The sequence below is a fragment of the Callionymus lyra genome, chromosome 14 (genome assembly GCF_982586985.1).
Source record: "Callionymus lyra chromosome 14, fCalLyr1.hap1.1, whole genome shotgun sequence".
NCBI lineage: Eukaryota > Metazoa > Chordata > Actinopteri > Syngnathiformes > Callionymidae > Callionymus > Callionymus lyra.
The window spans coordinates 24,655,736-24,679,858 of record NC_141831.1 but is presented as its reverse complement, the minus strand read 5'-3'; the positions used below and the strand labels follow the sequence as shown (position 1 = coordinate 24,679,858).

General features: G+C 45.6%; 3 protein-coding genes across 4 annotated transcripts; 2 read left to right on the top strand and 1 right to left on the bottom strand.

The window, feature by feature from the left end:
• Nucleotides 1–351: 351 nt before the first annotated feature.
• Nucleotides 352–7,574, top strand: cul5b (cullin 5b). 2 transcript variants are annotated; one of them, XM_087807454.1, is made up of 19 exons: nucleotides 352–405; nucleotides 2,018–2,127; nucleotides 2,194–2,293; nucleotides 2,635–2,811; nucleotides 2,873–3,014; nucleotides 3,081–3,226; nucleotides 3,733–3,813; nucleotides 3,875–3,968; nucleotides 4,271–4,401; nucleotides 4,461–4,568; nucleotides 4,629–4,693; nucleotides 4,751–4,883; nucleotides 4,960–5,091; nucleotides 5,157–5,280; nucleotides 5,344–5,519; nucleotides 6,290–6,451; nucleotides 6,517–6,635; nucleotides 6,713–6,836; nucleotides 6,915–7,574. In XM_087807454.1, the coding sequence occupies exons 1-19, from the start codon at nucleotides 382–384 to the stop codon at nucleotides 7,107–7,109; spliced, it is 2,343 nt and encodes a 780-aa protein (XP_087663580.1). In that variant the 5' UTR covers nucleotides 352–381; the 3' UTR covers nucleotides 7,110–7,574. The 2 variants fall into 2 exon arrangements, with proteins under 2 accessions (XP_087663580.1, XP_087663579.1); XM_087807453.1 differs by having other exon boundaries at nucleotides 3,875–4,013.
• A 1,252-nt stretch (nucleotides 7,575–8,826) lies between these two features.
• On the top strand, nucleotides 8,827–20,189 carry capn5b (calpain 5b). Its single transcript, XM_087808173.1, has 13 exons — nucleotides 8,827–8,939; nucleotides 10,486–10,651; nucleotides 11,924–12,055; nucleotides 15,377–15,585; nucleotides 15,745–15,937; nucleotides 16,076–16,269; nucleotides 17,276–17,353; nucleotides 17,570–17,765; nucleotides 17,833–17,955; nucleotides 18,016–18,212; nucleotides 18,271–18,392; nucleotides 18,497–18,633; nucleotides 19,267–20,189. Exons 2-13 carry the CDS (start codon nucleotides 10,487–10,489, stop codon nucleotides 19,447–19,449), a joined length of 1,929 nt encoding a protein of 642 aa, XP_087664299.1. The 5' UTR covers nucleotides 8,827–8,939; nucleotide 10,486; the 3' UTR covers nucleotides 19,450–20,189.
• ompb (olfactory marker protein b) lies at nucleotides 14,161–15,079 on the bottom strand. Its single transcript, XM_087808174.1, has one exon. It carries the CDS (start codon nucleotides 14,632–14,634, stop codon nucleotides 14,161–14,163), a length of 474 nt encoding a protein of 157 aa, XP_087664300.1. The 5' UTR covers nucleotides 14,635–15,079.
• Nucleotides 20,190–24,123: the final 3,934 nt, after the last annotated feature.

Here is a 24,123-nt window from a genome sequence, read left to right as displayed (position 1 = left end):
TTCAGAATCAGAAACTTTGATAGTGTTGTAAAGTCAACATAGGATTTTAATGTTGTAGCAGAGCAGAATAAAATAATAAAATAACATAATAGGTCTTAAAAGAGAGTCTCTGCAGTGGTGCTATCGTTTATATATCAACATTATTACAACGATAATTACTATCATAGTAATAATAAATACAATGACTGATAATAATAATTAAAAATAACTGGTAATTATTATTATAATTATGTATGATTAAATAATACTATACAGAATTTGTTTTTATAAGTATATAATACATATTATTATTATTATTATCATTATTAACCGTCAGTTGCTAACGTGAGACTACGCCTTCAAGCTAACGCGAGAATTGGCGAGAAGATAAGTTGAGGGAACATGGCGACGTCTCATCTGCTCAAGGTAAGAGCTCTTCACTCCATAGATCCCTGTTTCTCGTTTTCTGGGCTCCGTGTCATTTATATGTAGTGTGTCTTTCCTCCGTCACGGGACTGCCATTGCGGTCCTACCTGTGACTGTGAACGGCGACTTTTTTCCGGGCGCAGGGAAGTTGTTCGAGCTACCATTAGCTGCAGATCAGAGATTTAGCAGCTACATGAAGAAGAGACAACGGATGAATAAACGCTTCAGTCGGACTCGGACCAGAACGTGTGCCGGTCGCCGTGCTGCCCCTCTGGAGCTAAAATTAAAGCACCATTTGTGGGTCGCTGTAAATCCCACCTGTCAATTGGGGGAGTGAGCTTGTGGCCAGTTTGAGACAAAGTGGCGCATTAGTTTGTGGGCAAATATGATCGTTAACCTCATGCTGATTATTTTTAGCAGCACCGAGTAATACCAGGACCAACACTGAAGGCTCGCATGTCCCAGTGCGCTTTCGTCCTTTTTCCCACTGGTTTCACTGCATTAGTCTGGTGTGGATCTGGAGTCAGTAAAGCTAAATGGATCACGGACACACCTGAGTGTTCGAACACATCTGCAGAAGGTCTTTTCAAGTTGTCATCGTAGTGAAGACATGAGCCACAGTTTAGCGACAAGACACACATGTAGCAGGATTTAAAATGGAAAAGGATCCATTTTCTCTGTTGTTGTTTATGCTGCTGAAGCTGGTTTTGTGAAGTGTTCAGTGTTGCCCCTCATCACTAGAAACTTGTCTGTTCCTCTGTTGTCAATGGAAAACCGCTGCTAGATAACAGTTCAACGTACTGTACTCATTGACTTGTTCACTATTGGGGTAGAAATGCATCCTCTTAAATACATTGATGCAGATGGAAGCTCCTGTGTGGACTTTGTTATCTCTGGTTTCCTACTATTTGTGGGATGGACTGGTGATCTGTCTACTGGTCCCCTTCCTCGTGCCCCATTATGAGTGGCTGGGATAATGTTTGATTACCAAAAATGGTAATAAAATAATAATTCAATAAAAATGATCATAAACTGATTATAAAACATAACGAGAAGATGTGCAACAAGGTACAGAAGTGAGTGAGTGAGTAAAACACTGGGCTGTTGTAGTGGCAGGAAGTAGTGGACCTGCAGCTAGCTGGGGATGCAGTTGTTCTCTTACGACACTTCCTCACACTGGAAAACTTTTCTGTTTGATTCTTAGTAACTGTTCTCTTTATTTTGTCATTAATGCACTCTGGCAGAGGGTAAATAAAATGATTAATAGAGAATCTCACCATGACTTTACATGGGTAACGGTTCATTTTGTTTACCATACACCTCGACTCAAAAATTAGTCTTTTTGTCCAAACAACAGATTGCATTTTCACGACTCGAAACCATCGCCACAAACAACTTATATTATTTGGTTAATTAATAAGTCTATTATTCTATATGTCTTTGTGTTTTTACTTTCATGTTTTTAAGAGAACAGTTGTATGTGTATATCGCACCCATTAGTACCAAAAGATTTTTTTTTTTTTTTTTTTTTTACACGTTCATATCAGTTCATTATACAACCCCACATTCCTTATCACAGCATCATGTCACTGACATGTGTCTGCCTCCTCAGAACAAGGGCTCGCTCCAGTTCGAGGACAAATGGGACCTGATGCGTCCCATCGTGCTAAAGCTGCTACGGCAAGAGTCCGTCACCAAGCAGCAGTGGTTCGACCTCTTCTCGTGAGTCGTTTGCCGTTATGTTGGTCTCCTCTGCACATATATTTGACTTGCCTTATCTGTCGACAGAGACGTCCATGCCGTTTGCCTCTGGGATGACAAAGGTCCAGCCAAGATCCATCAAGCCCTTAAAGAAGACATCTTAGACTTCATCAAACAAGCACAAGCGGTAAGACTGAAGCTGCAACATCTTTGACTGGACTCCTTATAACACAAGTTTAGTAACTGCTCATGTCTGTCATCAGTTATAACTGTAGCCATTAGCGTGGCAGTGTATCTAAATGCCAGCTGTTGCTAACCTCCAGATGTAGATGACTGGCCTAACCTCACAAGTATCCTTCAAGTCCCATCATGGTCACATGCGATAAGATGAAGCTTTGAGCCAAGACAGGGTGCTTATTCTGTTATATTGTTCCAGAAAACACACCTACTGATGGTCTTAATCGATCCAGGTCTTGTAGATCATGTTCTTGTCCCCTGCCCAGACGGTGTGTCTTGTTTGTCCCCTAGCGGGTACTGAGTCACCAGGACGACACGGCGCTGCTGAAGGCCTACATTGTGGAGTGGAGGAAGTTCTTCACTCAGTGTGACATCCTGCCCAAGCCCTTCTGCCAGCTGGAGATCACTCTGATGGGCAAACAAGGCAGCAACAAGAAGTCTAACGTGGAGGACAGCATCGTCCGCAAGGTGAGTCTAGAGTTGACCGCTGACAACATGGAGGTCTGACCGTGTTCTTTTACCGTCGCAGCTAATGCTAGACACCTGGAATGAGTCCATCTTCTCCAACATCAAGAGCCGCCTACAGGACAGCGCCATGAAGCTGGTGCACGCCGAGAGGTTAGGGGAAGCCTTTGACTCCCAGCTGGTAATTGGAGTTAGAGAATCGTATGGTAAGACACTCGAGCACTCAACACACACACATGTCCACGTTTTTTACGCTTCTCATTTCTGAGCAGTGAACTTGTGCTCCAATCCTGAAGACAAGTTACAAATCTACAGAGATAACTTCGAGAAGGCATACATGGATTCCACAGAGAGGTTCTACAGGACGCAGGCGCCTGCGTACTTGCAACAGAATGGCGTGCAAAACTACATGAAATATGTAAGTCCAGGAGCTTGTATCCCGGTTCTTGACATCACCCAAACGTTTGGACTGAAAAGGTCACATCTACAATTTCTACTTTTATTTATTGCATACTTGTATATGACACCTCATTGTGCCATATCCTCCTGCGCATCTCCTGTCAAACATTTCTTTCTTCTCCGATACCCCGACTTCAGTCGACGAATCATTTGCGACTCTCCTGCTGAGAGTCAGCATGGGGCATCGGGTCTTCTCTGACCTTGTGTTCTTAGAACCCAGGCAGATCTGTTTTTTTTTGGTGAAATACTAGAACCACTGCTTTCCTCCCCCGAGATCCCCTCATGCTGACATGACTCTGGGAATGAGTCGTATAGACTTGAACCTGTGGAGTGGTCAGGTGAGCCAGACGGACGTCTCCTGTTACTGTGACGTCCAGCTGGTCATAAGAGAAGGTCCGGTCACCTCGGAACCCTCCAGGCAGCAACAGATTAATTTTTTTTCTTCTCTGACATGCTTCTCCTCAGGCTGACTCCAAGTTACGGGAAGAAGAGAAACGTGCCCTGAGATACCTGGAGACTCGGCGTGACTGTAATTCTGTACAAGCGGTGAGTTAAAGAACATCCCTCCCTCCTCGACAGCGTGAGAACATGTGTGATGTGTCCTCAGCTGATGGAGTGCTGTGTCAACGCGCTGGTCACATCCTTCAAAGAGACAATCCTGGCAGAGTGTCCCGGCATGATCAAGAGGAATGAAACCGAGAGTGAGTACGGCAGGACTGCGCACGCCAAAGGCTCTGCTAGCTCAGGTTTGCACCAGGATATTCAGTCCAGAACAGAATCGCCACCCTTCCATCGCAGTGTAGCCATTATGTTGTGGGTGTTGAAATCGAGTCCTGTCATCGTCATGTCATCATGTCAGCTGAACTCCTCCAAAACAATTGAAATCGTACAGAGGAAAAGGCTAATATGCTGCCATTACTCTGTTCTTGCCTGGTCCTCTCCTCGACCAATCCCCTGATTAGTTGGTGTCTCTTCTGACTGCTCTGCGTCTCTCCTGCGTTAGAGCTCCACCTCATGTTCTCACTGATGGACAAAGTTCCGAGCGGCATCGAGCCAATGCTGAAGGACCTGGAGGAACACATCATGAGCGCAGGACTGGCCGACATGGTGGCTTCTGCGGAGACCATCACTTCAGTGAGTCTCACACACACTGACGTGGACACAGTTGTGTGTCTGACTGTTGATGTGTGCAGGACTCTGAGAAGTACGTAGAGCAGCTGCTGACTTTATTCAACCGCTTCAGTCGACTGGTAAAGGAAGCCTTCCAGGATGATCCGCGCTTCCTGACTGCACGAGACAAGGTAGGAATACCATTATCCGCACCTCTGTGACCCAAACTCACTCTTCTGCTTGTTCTGCAGGCCTACAAGGCCGTGGTCAACGATGCCACCATCTTCAAGCTTGAGCTGCCACTGAAGCAGAAAGGGTGAGAGCTCAGTTGTTCAGACTGTGAAGCTCTGTGTGACTGATCTGTCCTCTACAGGGTTGGCCTGAAAACCCAACCGGAGTCCAAATGTCCCGAGCTGCTGGCTAACTACTGCGACATGCTGCTGAGGAAAACACCGCTCAGCAAGAAGCTGACGTCCGAGGAGATTGAGGCAAAACTCAAGGAAGTGGTGGGTGCAACAACTGAACCATATACACCTGTGTATCTGCTGCCTCAAGTGTGTGTCTAACTCTGTGTGTGTGAAGTTGCTGGTTCTAAAGTACGTCCAGAACAAGGATGTGTTCATGCGGTACCACAAGGCTCATTTGACGCGACGCCTCATCCTGGACATCTCCGCAGACAGTGAGATTGAGGAGAACATGGTGGAGTGGCTGCGGGTGAGACTTTGATTCGTTTCCGAGTCCAGACATTCTCAGACATGCGTGTTCGTGTATCCCTATAGGAAGTAGGGATGCCAGCAGACTACGTCAACAAGTTGGCACGGATGTTCCAAGACATCAAAGTGTCGGAGGACTTGAACCAGTCCTTTAAAGAGATGCATAAACACAACAAGCTGGCTCTTCCAGGTCAGTCTTGGTCTGTGAACGTTCTCGATCACATGACCTTCTCAACACTGTCTTGTTCTGCAGCGGACTCGGTCAACATCAAGATCCTGAATGCTGGTGCCTGGTCCAGGAGCAGCGAGAAGGTCTTTGTGTCTTTGCCCACTGAGCTAGAGGACCTTATCCCAGAGGTGGAGGACTTCTACAAGAAGAATCACAGTGGCAGGAAACTGCATTGGCACCACCTCATGTCCAATGGCATTGTGAGCCCAGCATACACCTGCACTTTTCCTCTTAGACAGTGCTTGTATACACACACAATCGTGCGCACACACACACACACCTGTACATATACAAGTGTTGTAGTGAATTTTGATACTTATTCTTCATACTAATACTATATAAGCATTAAAAAAGAACTCCTTAATATCTGAAAAGGGGCCTTTTTGTTCTCCAAGGTTTCGGCTTTTGAAACGCTTATTGCAACAAAACGTAGCAGGTTAAAAATGGGTATTAAAACTGCATGACAAAGTCTTTATAGAATGAAATTATGAAATCATGCTTTTAAATGAAAAGGCACAGAGGTTTGTCTACTTACTCATGTATAACAAATGGCCAAATATATCCCTATTTTATATATATATATATATATATATATATATATATAAATAAATGGACCTACTAAAAAGTCAGTCATTATGAATAAATGTAAATGCTGTTTTTGGAAATGGTGCCTCAGAGATTTAAAAGCATGGCAGCTAAACTTTTTCTGAATCAAAGGGTTGCCAAAATACCTTTAACCCTACGAATTGTCCCTTTAAGAGTTATGCAAATATGTTGTTTGTAGGATCAACGGTATGCTATTGCTCCTTTGAAAGAGTTGTGAAGTTTGTGCTATCAGCTCTTAGTGTGATGCATTTAATATATTTATTTTAAATATTTATAATAATTATTTTCTTTGAGAATCACAACAAGTGTGTCAATGTCAAACTGAGCTGGAGTCTGATGGTCACTGATCATGTGTCTGTCCCAGATCACCTTCAAAAATGAGGTGGGTCAGTATGACCTGGAGGTCACCACCTTCCAGCTGGCGGTTCTGTTTGCCTGGAACCAGCGACCGAGAGAGCGCATCAGCTTTGAGAACCTGAAGTTGGCCACTGAGCTGCCGGACGCCGAGCTGCGACGCACACTCTGGGTATGCACGCGTGGAGGACCGGGCCTCATCCAACCCACTCTGACTTCTTTCTTTCTGTCATGCAGTCTCTGGTGGCATTCCCGAAACTCAAGCGGCAGGTTCTGTCCTATGACCCGGTCGTGTCGTCACCCAAAGACTTTGCTGAGGGAACGTTGTTCTTCGTCAACCAAGAGTTTTCGCTCATGTAAGAACGTCTTTTTCACTGTGACTGCAACCAGGGGCGCTCTGGGGTAAGTGTTGTTTTTTTCCGCTCCCTCTTAGAAAAAACTCTAAGGTCCAGAAGCGAGGAAAGATCAACCTGATTGGGCGTCTGCAACTGACCACAGAGAGGATGAGGGAGGAGGAGAATGAGGGGATTGTCCAACTGCGGATACTTCGCACACAGGTGCTCTGAACTACCTGTTACTCCCTCTGAAACATGTTGTCGCCTGACAACTGACATGTTTGTGTGTACCGCCCCCAGGAGGCCATCATACAGATCATGAAGATGAGGAAGCGCATCAACAACGCGCAGCTGCAGACGGAGCTGGTGGAGATCCTGAAGAACATGTTCCTGCCACAGAAGAAAATGATCAAGGAGCAGATCGAGTGGCTGATCGACCATAAGTATATCAAGAGGGACGAGAGTGACCTCAACACCTTTATCTACATGGCGTAGCACCCCCCGCCCTCGGACTGGCACTTGCCACTTTTGGGCTTTGTCCTTCTATTTAAACTCAATCCCGTCTGTGCAGACGGCACGCAGATGTCAGACTTATTTAAGAGAAACTTCCTGCCTTCAAATTGTATAAATGAAAACCTTGTGGTTGTTGCCGTTTTTAGTCGCAGGGAGTTTACTCGCCGTCCGGACTTCATCTGTTTTCACACCGGCGCCGCTGCTCATGCAGGACAGCTTGCAGAACTTTGGACCTCACAGTTCTGCATCTCCCTGGTCCCAGGATAGAGCGGCCCTTGAGGTCAAACATTGTGTTGGATTGAGAAGCCGCCAGGCCACCAGACTCTGACCAGCCTTCAGGTTTGAGGTGGTCTGAGTTGAGTGCAGGAGGTCAGGGGTCAGTATTAACCCGCACGAATCGTCAGATGTGAAAATGAAACGTGACAATAAAACGGCACCTTATTCTAACGACTCCTCGTCTCTGTCCAACACTTGCGTAGACGGAGTACCTGGAAAGGAGCTTTGAATCATGCCAAGTGTATATTTACCCGACTGAATAATTATTTGCGATTCATAAATTTGCCCTGTTGTTTCTGTAACTGGCTTATTGGTGCCCATATTGAATCATCTTCTTGTTACTGAACATCAAAGGTTTTATTCTCGGCAGATTGACGTGAGATTCGCTCATGATTTTGGTCGTTGCTGTCACAGTGTTGTCCAGTGGGTGGCGCTGATCGACATTTGTTCATCCGAGTTCACTCCTGCTTTATCAGCTGCAAACGAGGAAGGTTCGGTTCTGTGGACAATAAAGTATGGCCTCACTGAGGTCGATGTTCCTTATATTATGATTTCACTAATAATTAGTTTTATTTAAATTACCATCACGAGATTACGGTAGGCCTGTCTGTACTGCGCGTGCGTTCGGACGCAATCGGTACTTCCTGTTTGCTTTCAAAATAAAACGTGTCACCTGCCAACTTTACATGTTGATAAGGTCTGATAATGAGTGGGAGTCTGATGGTCTTCAGTCCGTCACAGGTGGTCTCTCAACTCGCATTCCCTTAACATGGTACTAGAGGGACATTTGGACAGACTTCTTGTGTTCTTCGGACATGAAGATTAGACCCTCCAAGTGTGGACAATGAAGTGGTGTTATTGTATGGTCTGACTCGCTGCGTCGATGCTTGCAGTTTTGTTGAGGTTTTGCTGATCTTTAAGTGGGAGAGTTACTGAGATATATAGTTACTGAGAGTCAAAAGCTCAGTCGCCCAGCAGAGACTCGGAGCAGAGGTGATGATCTTCCCATCTGAACTCTGGCTAGAGAACGTCTGGTAGAAGTGAAGTAAGCCCTGAGATCATCCTGAAACGTAACATTATTACTTATGGACGACAAACAAATGTATCTTCTTAGCTAGTTTGACACAAACGTACTTCTCAACAGGAACATCTACATATTTTTCTTCAGTATACTAGATCATATTTGACATTATTTAGGGTGTATGTTTCCATTCCATTATTTAACTGCGATGATCTTTGACTGAAGATCTGGTGTGTGTCTGAGCGATTCGTTGAGCGGATGACGGATGTTTACATCCGAGGAGAACCAGATGTGGAGCGCCTTCGTGTTCCGTCCTCGTCCGGTCCTCTCATCCTCTCCACCGCAGCTTCCGGTCGCCGGTGTCCGCGGCAGCTTGACGCTGCTCGGGTGAGGTGAGGAGAGAGAGCCCGGCGAGGGACCCGAGCCGCCCCAGAGGAAAGAGACCTGGACCGAGTGGACCCCCCGGAAAAGATCCCGAACGAAAGCGCGTTCCCACGGGAGAGGCGTCCGATCAGGTAATTCGAGCCGCGGATGAGAGAGTCTCGGGCGGGCAGGTGCGGGGAGGCTGCGGGGATGGAGAGACGGCGGTCTCAGCAGAACCAAATACAGTACCATCGTATCCTGTAATTAATTACCGACGGTACCGACGGCCTGTCGGTCCCGATCCCGTCCGTTCGAATCACTGTCTTCGCTGAGATGCACGCGCTGGATGTTGATGCTCGACGCTCGTGAAGACGCGGACGAGCCTGACGGACGTTCACGAGGAGAGCCGTCGTGTCCTCCAGCTGCAGAACCTCCGTGGAACCGGCCCGGCTCCTCCAAGAGACCAGGCCTCGATGAGGATCCACCATCGAGTCCCCCCGGCTCCGAGAGATGAACCAATCACGAGAAAGTTTTCAACCCAAACCATCTGAAGGGTCCAGAAGACTGGTCGTGGACTGGACCAGGGCTCGGACGTGCACATCTGAAGACAGACACAAGTGCTGACTTGCAGGATGTTAAAGTGATTTTAATGACAGGATTCTCCCAACAAGAGTTTTCTCTGTAGGCCTGAGTCAGTAGCTCAGTCATCCTCCCGAGACTTGGAATAGCACTGCTGCGTAAACATAGAGCTGAGCGCCACACTTTGGCTCAGGAACGTCTCGGATCCTTCACCAGAGTCTAGGGGAATGACATGACACATCTGCATTACCATGCGTGTTCATCTGATGGTGTCAGGTGTGTTGCTCAGACACACACTGTAGATATACTGTTTACTGTATAAGTTACTCCTGGAAGACTCCTTAGCTTTTGGTCATGTGGCTCAGATTGAAACCGGGCCCAGAGAAGGTTCTGGTGTCATCTGTCGTCCTGACGAGTCAGCAGGAGCAGATGCTGCAGGGGGAGGTCACCAGGATGCAGGAGGGGGCCGTGGTTCCCTGCTGCAGCCAGTAGAGGGAGGGGGAGGGAGGGAGGGAGGAAGGGAGTTCCCCCCTGTTCCTTCTGCGTGGAGAGTCCTGAGTGGGAGGTAGATGGGGGATATCTAGTAGGAGGAGGGAAATCCCTTTGAAAGGAAGGAGACGATGTCATTGTGACTGTAACTCTTAAATAGAAACTAATGTGAAAAAAACAACCTCTCCTGACTCGCATGTTTCAAATGTTGAAGTCTTCCTCTCCAAGATGCAGTACGTCTCTCATCATGACCATGTTTTGAAAATATTCCATTTAAAAAGTTCTCGCCTGTTAGAAATCTCCTCCAGCTGTAATCCCGGCCCGCTTTGTTTATACAAAGAGTCCCTTTGAGTTGGAGACTTTCGGGATTGATGACGCTGCATTACAAACCTTGACGTTTGACCAATCATAGCGTAGTGGGCGGAGTTATGGTAAACAACAATTAAATGAGACTTTAGTAAAAACAGACACACACTTGAGGTCCAACATCAAGGTTCTTAAATCAACACAAGAGTTTATCTTTTATCTTCACCATTATGTCTGATTCCTGCCATCTCTGCAATCTTGGCGGATCACTCGAGGAATCAGTTTTCTGATTTCAGGCTCTAATGTGTGCTTGAATCTCTGCAGGATGTTCACCTCTGTGAAGGCGTTTGAGGGGCAGCAGTATTCCACCCTGAAGAGACAGTGTCTGCAGAGCGGCCTGCTCTTTGAGGACCCACGCTTCCCTGCCTATGACGACTCGCTCTTCTACCAGGGCAACAGAATCGGGCGAGTTGTCTGGAAGAGGCCGCGGGTAAGGCTCGAGTTCATGTGCTTGGAGAGATAGAGCTGGAAAGGGAACCTACCAAATAACTGTGACATCTGATGACATCAACATATGTTTCTAAATATTCATTGTTGCGACTAAGGCACAACAAGATGTCCCATCTGAACTGCACAGTTATCCAAAACAAGCAACATTTACAACTGTTAGCGTTTCTGGTAAAGTTAGCCACAACATAAGCGAGGATCATGTCAACAAAAGTATCGTCAATGTAACAATATTATTAGGAACGTTAAAACAACATTTATGATATCATTATAAACATCATACACAACAACAATAGCAGCAATTCTATCAACAATAGGACTTAAAGTCTTAAGTCACTAGTGAGGATCATAACAAAAATAATTTCTGAAATGTTAGCAACGTTAATGAAGGAATTAAACAACATTATCACCATCATAAACGACAACACTAGCAGATATGTTAACAACAATAGCAAGGTCTAAAGCAATTATAATAGCCAGGATCATGACAAAAATAATTGCAGCAATATTAAAACATTAGTAAGGACATTCAAATAAACATATACATGAACATAATAAACATATATATGATATAATTAAATACAACATTATCAACATCATAAACGACAACAATGGCAGCAATGTTATTAACATTAAGCAATAATATTAGCACCAACATAAACAGCACTATACAACATTAACCACACGAGCAACAACGTTCATGAAAACATCAGCACTAGCGTGCCCGTCATCGCCCTCAGATGACATCAGATCCTGTTTTCATACTTTCATTCCTCAGAGGAGTAAGCATATGGAACCGGCTCCACTCCTCTCCCTCCCCTCTGGTTCTGAACGTAGTAACCTCCTTCTGCCGCTGCATCACCGTGGAAACTGGGTCACAGACGACATGTTGTGGTGTGTAGTGATATAAATCGTGCAGACGATGGAGAAGGATGAGGTACTCTCCTGAATCCATGTTGAGGGTCTGTACTTGGAACCTGTCATGGACCTAGTTCTGGTCTAACCACAGAGTTGATAAAACAAACATTCTCATATACACGTTAATGTCAAAACGCTTAGTGTTGATTCCCATATTAGAGACCTGTGCTGCTCCTGGACCTCCACTGTCCAGGTGTACACACACACACACAACACATAAACAACATAAAACAATTAATTACAACTTCGCGTGTGAACTTGAATTTGAATAGATGGGTGTGTATCAGTGTGTTTGTGAGTGTGTGATTGATATCCGTCATGTGATCTTTGTGACCAGGATCTCTGTGAAGACCCTCACCTGTTCGTGGACGGCATCAGTGCTCACGATCTCCACCAGGGTCAGCTGGGGAACTGCTGGTTCGTGGCGGCATGTTCCAGTCTGGCATCTCGGGAGTCACTGTGGCAGAAGGTTTGTCAAGTCCTGTGGTCTTTTCCTGTTCCTTCAGCGTATCTCCTTACTTAAAGTGAGCAAGGTCATAGGTCCATTAGTCCACCTATTGATGTTTTCTGATACAGCTGGACATTGATTCTATGCCAAAACATCATAACGGTGCGACTGTCCAGCCTTGACTTTTGTTGGAGAAGTCAGAACCAGAAACGTTTATTGCTAGGACAACTACTTTAAAAACACATGCAATCAACTTGAATATTTATCTTTTCCTTTTTTCCATCATTTCGAACGTATGTTCCATTCATTGTCAAAATCAAGCATTTGCAAATATATTTCTATCCTGACATACAAACAAATGAGGTCTGGATATATTTGATTGGATCAATATCATCTGGGGTGACCATCAACCAAACTATGGGAACTTTTATATGGAAAAAAATGGAAAAAAAAAGGATGGGATATTGCAGCAGCCAGACGCATGCAAGGAACCCGTGGAACCAACTAGAAGGTAATTAAGTCTCTCTTATACATTGAAAAAATATCAGTTTTCCAAGAGCGGTTTAGTTGTAGTCACTTTCAGTTGTCATATGGGAAGACTCCCTTGTAATGTATTTTTATTTGAATCTATCTTTTGATGATACTTTCGATTGTGACAGTTGTGACAAGAAGTTGCTAGTTTGGTTTCTGTGGCTAGCAGTTAGCCTGAGTGTTTTACATGATAGATATATGTCCTGTATTTGTAGTTTTTATACATTAATGTTATATACATTAATTCTATACTTTAAGTTCATTGTCAAAACATAACTATTTGAACATTTTATCTTATATATATATATATATATATATATATATATATATTCTTTAATTCAGTCTTTTTCAATTTCTGTTTAGAAATACAATAATAATTGCTATTTACAAATGTATGGGAGAAATGAAAAAATACTGTATATCATGACAATCTTTTAATGTCACCATACATGTATTTTATTTTTAAACAAGTTTAACCTATTAAACCTATTTTCTAGATGGCATCGTTTACAGGCAAACAGACAGCGGGTCAACTCGACCCTGCAGCAAGAGAAGAATATCTTGCCAGGGAAAAAGAAAGGTAAATAAAGGTGAGCTAGAGTCACTAAAACAACATAATGAGAATTCATGGTGAATGAAATATATAGTTGAGACTATTTCAGGAGCCATTTTACTTGGTCACCTTTATGTCAGAGCTCCATGTACGCTACAACAGTGATATGACAAATAACCACCATCTTTCTTGCAGGTACTTGAGAGGACGCCATGTCTGTCATGTCACCAAGTCCCTGAGCCGAAAGCCAAGGAACATGGACCATGTTCATGCATTGACTTTGCAAATGTTCTCCTCCTGAGCTGCTGGCCATGATAGTGGATAGAGATGGTTCATGGGTAAATGGTAAAATGGTTCTAGGCAACTTGGAGGCTGTGAAGTCCATCTTAAAAAGCTTTACGGATCACTCATAGGCCATTACCACTCTTCTGCAAAAAGTAAGATGATGTGATGTGTTGCACTTCTAGTTATGATCTTCTGAATTGTGATATCTGCCTGTTGAAATGTCTATTAAATAACAAGTCTATTGCGAACATTTTTAAATTGAAATGTTTTGTTATCATTTGGGGCAACTATATGTCATGAGTAGTAACAAACAAATGTCAATCACTCAAAGTTTATGACAAAACATCCATCAGTTTTTCAAATATTAATTATACTATTTTTATTTGGGTAATATCTGTATAAATGCTAATTCAGTTGAATAGGTTTCAGGTTAAAAATGGGTATTGAAAGTACGAGGGAAATTAATTACAGTGGAGACATCGCCAACAGTTACTTACTGATATGTGTTCTACTATTTTAATGTTACATTAATATATACATTTTAATTTAAATTACATTCACTCCAGATAACTTTTTTAAGATGTATATTTCTTTTTTTTTTAAAGTCAGTTTTTAAGGCAAAATTTTTAACAAATGGCTCACCGACATGTCATCAACAAACAAAGACAGGGTAGTTTAATTGTAAAAAATTTATTTAAACTGACAGAGAAACGACACCACAAACGAAGACAGAGCTGTGAGAAACAGAATTTGTGGTTCATCTTTCGGGTTTGAAGGTGATGGAGCAATCCACAGTCTCAGGGCTGCAACTTTCAGCGAACGCAAACAAGAAGTACATCACCTTCCGGACTTTGGCGAGCTCGGCGATTCTCTCACCAAACTCGTGCGCGTCCGCCTCGTAGCACTGGGCCGGAGCGTCGGTGCCAGTCGTCCTCCAGAACACGCCGGCTGGCTCCAGTAGCTGCCGGGTCATAAGATGGGTGAGGTCTGGCGTCCAGAGCTGAGATGTGGCGGTGATGGTGAGACGCCCCCTGCCGGCCAGCCGGACGTTCCAGTGGGAAAAGACCAGCGACTGCTTTGAGAAGTCAAGTCGGTACACAGCTTCGTGCGGTTGCAGCAACCGCTCTCCATCCTGACGCTTGTGGCCACGCTGCTGCAGCGACTGCACGCGCAGCCGCATCACCTCGGTCAACTGACAATCGGGCCGGAACGGCAGCACCAACTGGGCCATGAGCGCAGAACCTGTGGCGTCCTACTCCTTCACCTGTCTTTCTCCAACTGATTTGCGCGTCGCTGCCGCACCCCATCTCTCGCTTACCTGCTCTTAGCAACCAGCTCCCTCAAGACCCTTGTTTGTCTCAGAGATCACATGGAACTCCAGAGACCCGATTCTGGTCCACCATTGAAACAGTTCTTCTGTGTGATGTGTTGGGAAAAAGTCATCTTATTTTCCCCTCTTCCTAATCACACCTACCATATCCTCTGTGTTTCTATCTTCCCTCTAACATCCCTTACTCCTCTCAACCTCCTCTTCTTTCCGTTATTATTTTCTTCCTTGTCTTGCTTGCCCTTTCCTCCTTCTCCTCCACTATCTATCTCTCTATTGTTCCTCCCACATCCCTCTTAACTTTACTCCTCTCCCCTTCTGCTTCTCCCCCTCACATATTCCTCCTTGTTTCTTTTCCCCTTTCCTTCTTCTCAACCCCTTCCCAGTGCTTCTCTAACATTCCTCCCACATCCCTCATCTTCGATCTCCTCCTCTTCCTAATGACACCTTTCTTATCCTATGTGTTTCATCTCCTCTTTAACAACCCCTTTCTCTCTCAATTTCATCCTCACCCCCTCACATCTTCCACCTTGTTTCCTCTTCCTCCTTCTCACTTCCTCCCCCGTCTAATCTTTTCCCCCCCATGTGTCTCTCTATGTTTCCTACCACCTCCATCATCTTCACTTTCCTTCTCCTCCTCCTGCAGGTGATCCCAGACTGGAAGGAGCAGGAGTGGGACACAGAGAAGCCAGACTCATACGCCGGAATCTTCCACTTCCGGTTTTGGCGTTTTGGCGAGTGGGTGGACGTGGTGATCGACGACCGACTACCGACGCTGGACAACCAACTTGTCTACTGTCACTCCAACGACAGCAATGAGTTCTGGAGCGCTCTGGTGGAGAAGGCCTACGCTAAGTAAGTCGTCATCATTGCAACTCTGCTCACGACTGTCCTGACCGATGAAGATTGTGGATCTTGGACCCCGGTATTCAAGCTGACTATTGTTCAGACCTACAAGCTCATTGAGTTACCAGTTTCAGGACCAGACTCTCATTGGGTGGTTCTGGTCTTCAGGGTGTATGGTTGCTACGAGGCTCTGGATGGAGGGAACACGGCTGATGCTCTGGTAGACTTCACTGGTGGTGTCTCAGAGCCTGTGGACCTGCTGGAGGGTCAGATGGCGACAGATGAGGTGGCCAGGAACCAGCTATTTGAGAGAGTTCTGAAGGTCCATAACAGGGACGGACTAATCAGCTGCTCCATCAGGGTGAGCTTTAGTGTAAATTCATTTCTGTTAGATGTCTGAATCATATGACCACCTGTGTAGACCAACATGAACATGGTGATAATTTCATTGCTGAGTCATGTAGTCCAGATGAATGCTTACATTAGTGCTGATGTCCAGGCGACCACAGTGGAGGACATGGAAGCACGGTTGGACTGCGGTTTAGTCAAAGGCCACGCCTACGCTGTCACAGATGTGCGGAAAGTTCGGCTAGGTCACGGACTGCTGGCCTTCTTCAAGTCTGAGAAGCTGCAGATGATCCGCATGAGGAACCCATGGGGGGAGAAGGAGTGGAGCGGCCCCTGGAGTGACAGGTGGGTGATAGAAAACAGAGTCAGTAGGTTCGTCCAGTTACAGTTTGTTGAACTATTGCACTGTTTCGTTTTGAATCACATACATGATGTTTACTAAGACAAGTCAGTTCAAATGAGTGATTTCAAAGCTTTTTCAAATCTGGTGTGTATGTTTTCGACTGACAAGGACCTACCACTTCCTGCTTGGTCATCTGGGTAACTGTGATGTCCAACTACAATTTCAGTAAGAGTAGAGGGTCCTCTGGTGGACACATCATGACCCCCATTTATGCGGCTGCTGCTGCTCATGATAAGATAAATCCAGGACCTGCAGGATAAAAACAGATCTGGCCCTCATGTTTTGATATAGAGAGCCAAGACTCACAGGTTAATGAGCGTGTGACCAGACAGAAGCAACTAAAAGCAGAACTCTGGCAGACTCGGTGAAGGTTCTGGATCGTTAATAGAAGCGAAACGAGTCAGACTGTTGTCGAAAGGGTTCCAGTGATGGATCTAGTGAAGGTGCAGCTTCCCCTGAGCACCACAACAGTTTGTGATTGACGAGCAGATGGTCGTTAGCAGAAATGCGCCCGCGAGAGAGCTCACATCAATTATTGATGCTTGTTTGTTTATCCTGCTCTGATTGTTGGCTGCCCAAGAACAATGCTGACTCCCCGGATAACTCTGACTCATTATGACAACTATGACTCTTCAGGACAAATCTTAACCATCAGGACGCCTCTGACTCTTCAGGACATATCTAAACCATTTGGGGCAAGTCTGACTCTTCCGGACAACTCTGACCAATCAGGGTTGAATCTGGCTCCTCAGGACAACTCTGACCCAACAGGATAACTCTCACTCTTCAGGCAAATCTGAGACTTTGACTCTTTAAGACAACTCTTACTAATCTGTAGGCCTGTGAATTCAGGTTGACCCGCCCATCAGGACGCCCCTGACTCTTCAGGTTGACAATGTTTTTTGAGATGGAGTGAAGATTTCTAATGGTGTCCTCACTGTTCTGCAGCTCAGAAGAGTGGAACAAAGTCAGCAAGAGTGAGAGGGAGAAGCTCGGAGTCACAGTGCAGGACGATGGAGAGTTCTGGTGAGACTTCTCTTGTGTTGGGCTGAAAACTCACTCGCTCACTCAGCAGAATGTCATCCACCATAGAGCAGGTCAACTGATTTTGCGCCTTCTCTTCTTTTCTTGCTCTCCTCCTCCTCCCTTCTCTTCTTCTACCCCTTTACTCCTCATTTTCCTTCTTTCTTTCCTCCTGATTTCCAACTTCTCCATATCTCCTGCTCATCTGCTCCTCCTCAGGATGACTTTCGACGACTTCTGTCAGTACTTCACGGACCTGATCTTGTGCCGCCTCATCAACACATCCTACCTGAGCATCCATAAGACGTGGGAGGAGGAGGTGATGAGAGGCTCATGGACTCAGCGACAGGACCCACTTCGTAACCGCTCAGGAGGCTGCATCAACCACAAGAACACCTTCCTGCAGAATCCTCAGGTGTGTGTGTGCTGAGAGCCTATGTGTGTGTGTGTGCGTACCCGGCTAACGTTTTACCGGTTCACAGTACGTGTTCGATGTGAAGAAGTCAGAGGACGAGGTTCTGATCTGCCTGCAGCAGAAGGAAAAGAGGACGACTCCCAAAGAGGGCAAAACGGACAACTTGGCCATCGGCTTCGACATCCACCGGGTACCGAAGACGACTCCTGACTGTGACCATGAGTCCCACTGATGCTCGGCTCTGCTGCAGGTGGAGCTCAACAGGAAGTACCGCATGCACATGGCTCAGCAGAAGGTCGCCGGCTCCATCTACATTAACTCACGCTGCGTCTTCCTGAGGAGGGAGCTGAAGGAGGGTCGTTATGTCATCATCCCTACCACCTTTGACCCCGGCCAGATGGGAGACTTCCTTCTTCGGGTCTTCACTGACGTGCCTTCAGACTGCAAGTGAGTTCCCGTCATGGCCTGGTCCATCTTCTTTCATTCTCAATATATCCATCTGCAGGGAACTGTCCCTGGACGAGCCCCCTCAGACCTGCTGGACCGGGATGTGCGGGTACCCCCAGCTGGTCACTCAAGTACACGTCCTCAACGCTGAGGGTCTGCAGGGTCAGGACACTAACGGAGGTTAGTCTTAGAGGGTTCAGAGGTCAGACTCATCCTTGATGGTTTCTCACTTCCTTACATTTACCCAAAAGTGTAAGATGTCACAATGTTGTCCTACTCCTCAGCCGTGGACTCGTACGTCATCATCACGTGTGAGGGAGAGAAGGTTCGTTCTCCAGTCCTGAAGGACTCTCGCTGCCCCAACTTTGACATCAAAGGACTGTTCTACCGAAAGAAGCCCAAAGAAGGGTTCCACATTGAGGTGACACACACACACACACACACACACACACAGACGCACACACACCCCCACACACACATGCACACACATACACATACACACACACACACACACGCACACACACACACACACGCACACATACACACAAACATACAAGCACGCACGCACGCACGCACACATACATACTATACATGGACACACAAACAAACACCCGCTCACAGACATACACTTATACACAAACACACACACTTAATTCCCATTATACAAAAACATTTCAATGCGCACATATGCATTTACACACACAGACTAACGCACAAATACACACACATATCTTGACGCACCTACATACATATACACACACTCACTTCTTGCTATGACATCATCTTTGATCACCTATCTAGAGTCCTCAACCTGACGTTCCTCTGCCTCCTAACCAAAACTCTCTCTTTTTCCTCCCCCTCTCTCTTATTCTCTCTTTCCCGATCTCTTACCTTCTCCCTCTCTTACTCTCTCCCTTTCACCATCTCACTTACGTGTTCCCTCTCCTTCTTTTCCTCTCCAAAACTCTCTCTTTATCCCCCTTTTCTTTCTTTTGTCCTGTTCCTACTCTTATTGTCACCCTTTCTTCCTTGCTTCTCTCCTCTTCTTTCTCAGATCTACAACAAGAACATGATCGTGGACTCCTTCCTTGGCCAGGTGACTTTGTTCAGCGACCCGAATGAGCGCCAGGAGCAGCACACGCTCCACCTGCGGGACAAAGGCAGTCGTCAGGACGATGACCTGCCGGGGACACTAACGGTCCGCCTAATCACATCCACCACGCTGACCCACATCTGACCGTCCCTTGAACTTCAGCCATCCATCATCCTTTCCGTCGAACAGGAAGTGTTAATCAACAATTCAGTTATCGGGCAAACGTGTTTCCTGTCATCAGAAAGTCATCTTCTTCTGTCGTCAGTGTTCACGTGCACACTCGTTCTGCACGCATGCATGTGCCAACATCTATAAGGGCTACGCGTCGCCTCACGTGGACCCTTGTCAGTGTTAAGCTGCCAGGATCGCTCCTTCACTAGTCCTCAACTGCTGGCTGCTCTGGACGACCTTTGACCTGCAGGACTGTGCTGCAACTACAGTCGTAGCTTAGCAACCCAGCCGCCTCCTTGCCCTCGACCTCCCTCACCCACCTGCCTGGTGGACTATCATGTGACTTATTCAAGTGCTTTATGGGACCAAAGACGACCCAGGTGCTGGTCCTGGTTCTGGCATTGATCCACCGCCCCCTGTGCCACACCGTCTCTTAAATGGCGACACCACTGCCTGACGCTCATTGGACCGAACCAGCTCGTTTTGGGCCAAAAAACCTGTGCTAGAAAAGACGCCTGGCCGGGAAAGGTCCTGTGTGTGTGTGCTCGTTTGCATGTGTGCGAGGGTCTTTGTGTGAGTAGGGTTGGGCGATATGGCAAAAAAATCCAGAAAAAACACTACTTAAGTTTCATAGCAAATGCTCTCGAATATTTTAGCTTCGAAAGGTTTTAGATGAATGTGTTTTAATGCCAATTTTAAAACGTTTAAAAACGGAAAAATAATCAAATACTCATTAAGAAGTTTGGAGTCAATGGTTTTTTAAGGGCCCACTGAGGTACAAAAGTTACTTGTTTACTGTTTTTCAAAAACACTATTGGCTGATATTATTTTCCCTGCTGACACAACTACAACATCAATAACAAATTAAACCCACCCAAACAACTATAGCACCATGAAACAACAACAAAACTAAAACACAAATAATTAAGTTGAACTTAACAACTAAATTATGAACAATCAACTTAATCATCAACAAACAACTTAAACATTAACAAAAAAATAAAACATCAACAAACAATTAAAACATCAACAAACAACAAAACATCAACTGAAACAACGACGATCAACTGAAACATTAACAAACTTGTTGATGAATTTAATGCAGGTTTCCATCTATTTTGATGTATCTTCTGTGATCAAGAAACAGAATGATCACCTAAAATAAATTGATTGAACTAATAAAGGGATCATCTAATCGCCCAGCCCGATAGTGAGTGTACGTATTGGTGCGTGCTCGGGTGAATGTATCAGTGGAATCAGGTCCAGTGGGCATGTGTGACCCAGACTCACAGGAAACATCTTGCACTTTATCAGAGGCCTCGAGAGGGCGAGCTGCCAAACGTTTGGTGCCATCATTTTGTCTCTCGTCGCTGCAGCGTCGGGTCGACAGTTGTATGTGTTTTCTGTTCTGACAGAGCAGCAGTGCCTAGCTGTTCTGAATCAGCACCTCCATGAGTTTGATCATCTCATGGACCTGAAACATGATCATGTCAGTGACTGGAGTCATGAGAGTGAGTCGACTTGAGTTCTCTGCTGATGTGGAATCTGAGTGTCGTGTCCGTCTGAAAGCCTCTGGACTTTGAATGTAGGACTCAACTGTGTCTTCGTCTTTAGCGCCTTTTGGACTTCGAACCGTCACTTAGACTTGTTCGAGTCTTCATCATTTTTTCAACGTGTCTTTTGCATGCGTTTGTCTCCAGACCGCGGTCCTCGTCTTTTACTGCATCTAGTCACTCATGTACTCTTCACGTCTGAGCATGTGACCCTTCAGTCAAGTTCTGACTCGGTCTTGCGCCTCAGAGTTTGGTGTAACTGCTCGATTAGCTCTATAATGACTTCCATTGAGCAAGACGCCTAACAGCCCAGACTGGCTGGGAGAGATCAGTCAGTGGTCAGAGTTGGGGTTGATGCTGGTTTGACAGACTCGAGTCACCCCAGATGATGTGTCTGAGAATTGTCCAAACTTCAAACTTCCAAGCTGAGTCGATTCCACTGTGATCACAGAAATCTGTCTACATTTGCAGAAGCTGTCACACAGTTAACTGAACATCACAAGTCACAACATGGACAGACTTCTGTCACAAAGTCAGCGTTTTTTGGACTTTAAATATAAATTAAAGAATGTTTATTTGTAGGGAACAAAAGCAGACCAACAAGTTATTACAGCCCAAACAGAGGTTTTCTTTTTCAGTTGTGGAATCATGACATTCATTCACCCACGACATTTGGGCGGTGCCAGGCTGTCCGAGGTCAAGGTTTGTCTCACAAGTGTCCCTGTGTCCCGCCAAGTCGCATGCTGTGATGTCACCTGTCTTTGTCAAGCATGGGCCATGCGATTTCGAAGCGTCGTCAACTGCAACAGCAGCTTGTTTTCTGTCTAAGACCGAGTCTGTCACAGCGTCTTGCTCACTCTACTCATGGACGTCAGATCATAGACTCAGAGAGCACATCCACATAGACGGCGGTTAGATCATGACATCATCACCGTCACATTGTGAGGCTTTTTGGTTTGTGCGTTCTCTTCCAGCGCGTCATGCCAAAGCAATTTTTACGAACTTTGAGGAGTCGAAGTGACTGACTTTTCTACGATTGGGTGCATGTAGCAGCTTCTGGCCACCGTGGCTGTGTCCTGCTCGTCAACAGCCACACGTGAATCACTTTTCTAATACTTTTAATCCTTGTAAACAAAGGTAGCATCCAAGTCGTTTCTGGAAAAACTTTTGTACCACTGACAGAGCAGTTTCACGTAGCACACACTAGCGTACGTGCGACTTTCTGCATGACGGTGTCCCAAAGCATAGTGGATGACCCCGACCTTTGACCCCTGAATGAGCTTGTGTGTGGTCTCGTGGTGAGGGACTGCTGCATGTGACTTAATAACTTTCTCAGTATTTTCTAGTGGCGCTGGTTTTCTAAAGCGCCGCGAGTGTGATGGGCGCCGACACACCTGTGTGCTGTATGTTCTGTGTCGTGTCTGTGTGTTCTGTTGAGCTTCTGTAATGTTCTCCGGTGGCGTATCTGGACTGCTGGGCGACACTGTGTTCTTTTCTAGCTGCGACCCTAAAATTTTATTTTCTATGGATGTCAACTTGTGGCATGATTTCAAATAAAAGGCCAAACCAGTCAACGTGTGACTGAGCATCTGAACACACACTTATACATCACATCACATTCATAATCATGGAAACACACTTACACCGGTTACACAAGTACACACACACAATCATACTCATAATCAAGCACAGGCACACAAACATGTACACATATCTTTACACAAGTACACATTCACACACTCATAACATACGTAAACATGCATAGATCCACACATGCAGTACATATGCTCACACACACATCACACTCTTTATCATGAAAACTCACAAGTAAACATGCTAACTAACACACATGTTCCAAAACACACACGCATACACATGCTAACACACTTACAATCATGAACAAAGTCACTCACATGCAAAAATTCACACACTCGTGAACAGACACACACAGCTGACGTGTCTAGGTGAGCCAAAGTGCTGCCGGGTCCGTGTAAGACTTGAGGAGGATAAGATTAAGATGGTCACATGACCTTGATGAACTAAAGTTGTGTGATCTGAGCATGTGCTAGAGAACCCCCCCTCCTACCCGCTCCTGTTGCTAATCAGGATCAGCAGCCATGAATGAAGCTCCAACACTCTGCAGAGGCCCTTCACCGACCCGGACCAACAGACGGAACCAGAAGAACCTGCAGGTGCCACAATAACCCGTACAATTCTTGTCGTGGGCTGGTACCTTCAGGTCTTTAGGACTGAACCAACAGCCTTGCATCCTTGGATCTTAAAACCACCTGACCAGATAGGAAGCAGGACAGACCAGCTAATGTAGAGGTGAGTGAGACGGTTCAAGTTTGGTCCAGTTTGCTGATTTAGGCCTGATGCTGCCCAGCCTCGGGCTGGTGTTTCAGCTTTGGTCAAAAGCCTCTTACAGATCCAGAACTTAAAGGGACTGCGTGGCTACTAATTAGAACCTTGAGGCCAGCCCGGTTTAGAGTCCAGTTGGTCTAGACTTCATAACCGTCGGAGAAATGTAAGGTTTTTATGCATTGACAGACGACAGTCCAGTTCTCTACACAACACAGAATCGGGTTCTGTTGGCTTATACTCAAAAGAAGATGAACAGGAAGTCCAACAAAACCACTTGCTTGACAGCTCAAATTCGATTAAAAACATTGACCAACACATGTCGACCAGATTAATCCAGATTACTGCTACTAGCCTACACCGCCAGTGGAAGAATTTCCCTGTCCACTTTCACTCCAGCCAGACCCTGATAAGGCAACCTGGAGGAACACCGACCAGTGAGTTTGATGATGGACAAATGGACACATGGAATGTGTTTCTTTTGGAGCTTTTTTGTTTCTTGTAATCGTTGTTCTGTGTGTTTAATCACATAGTAGTTGAACCTTTTATTATGTATCAGCAGTCTCTTTCGTCACTTCACTGTGAACTACAAACATGGCACATCAGGAAGCAAATGTGACTCGCCTGTTTCTGAAGTCACATGATCATCTTTGTTATAAAAACCTGAATGTAGCCATTAGTAACATTGATAGATCAACGGCTCTCAAGGTAAAACAACATCGCTATCTGGACT

Coding starts and splice junctions, on each gene's coding strand:
- cul5b (XM_087807453.1), top strand. CDS start 382: ATGGCGACGTCTCATCTGCTCAAG. Junction 4,569..4,628: donor TCCTGACTGCACGAGACAAG/GTAGGAATACCA, acceptor CTTGTTCTGCAG/GCCTACAAGGCCGTGGTCAA. Junction 6,452..6,516: donor AGCTGCGACGCACACTCTGG/GTATGCACGCGT, acceptor TCTGTCATGCAG/TCTCTGGTGGCATTCCCGAA.
- capn5b (XM_087808173.1), top strand. CDS start 10,487: ATGTTCACCTCTGTGAAGGCGTTTGAGGGGCAGCAGTATTCCACCCTG. Junction 15,938..16,075: donor TAATCAGCTGCTCCATCAGG/GTGAGCTTTAGT, acceptor GCTGATGTCCAG/GCGACCACAGTGGAGGACAT. Junction 17,766..17,832: donor CCTTCCTGCAGAATCCTCAG/GTGTGTGTGTGC, acceptor ACCGGTTCACAG/TACGTGTTCGATGTGAAGAA.
- ompb (XM_087808174.1), bottom strand. CDS start 14,634: ATGGCCCAGTTGGTGCTGCCGTTCCGGCCCGATTGTCAGTTGACCGAG.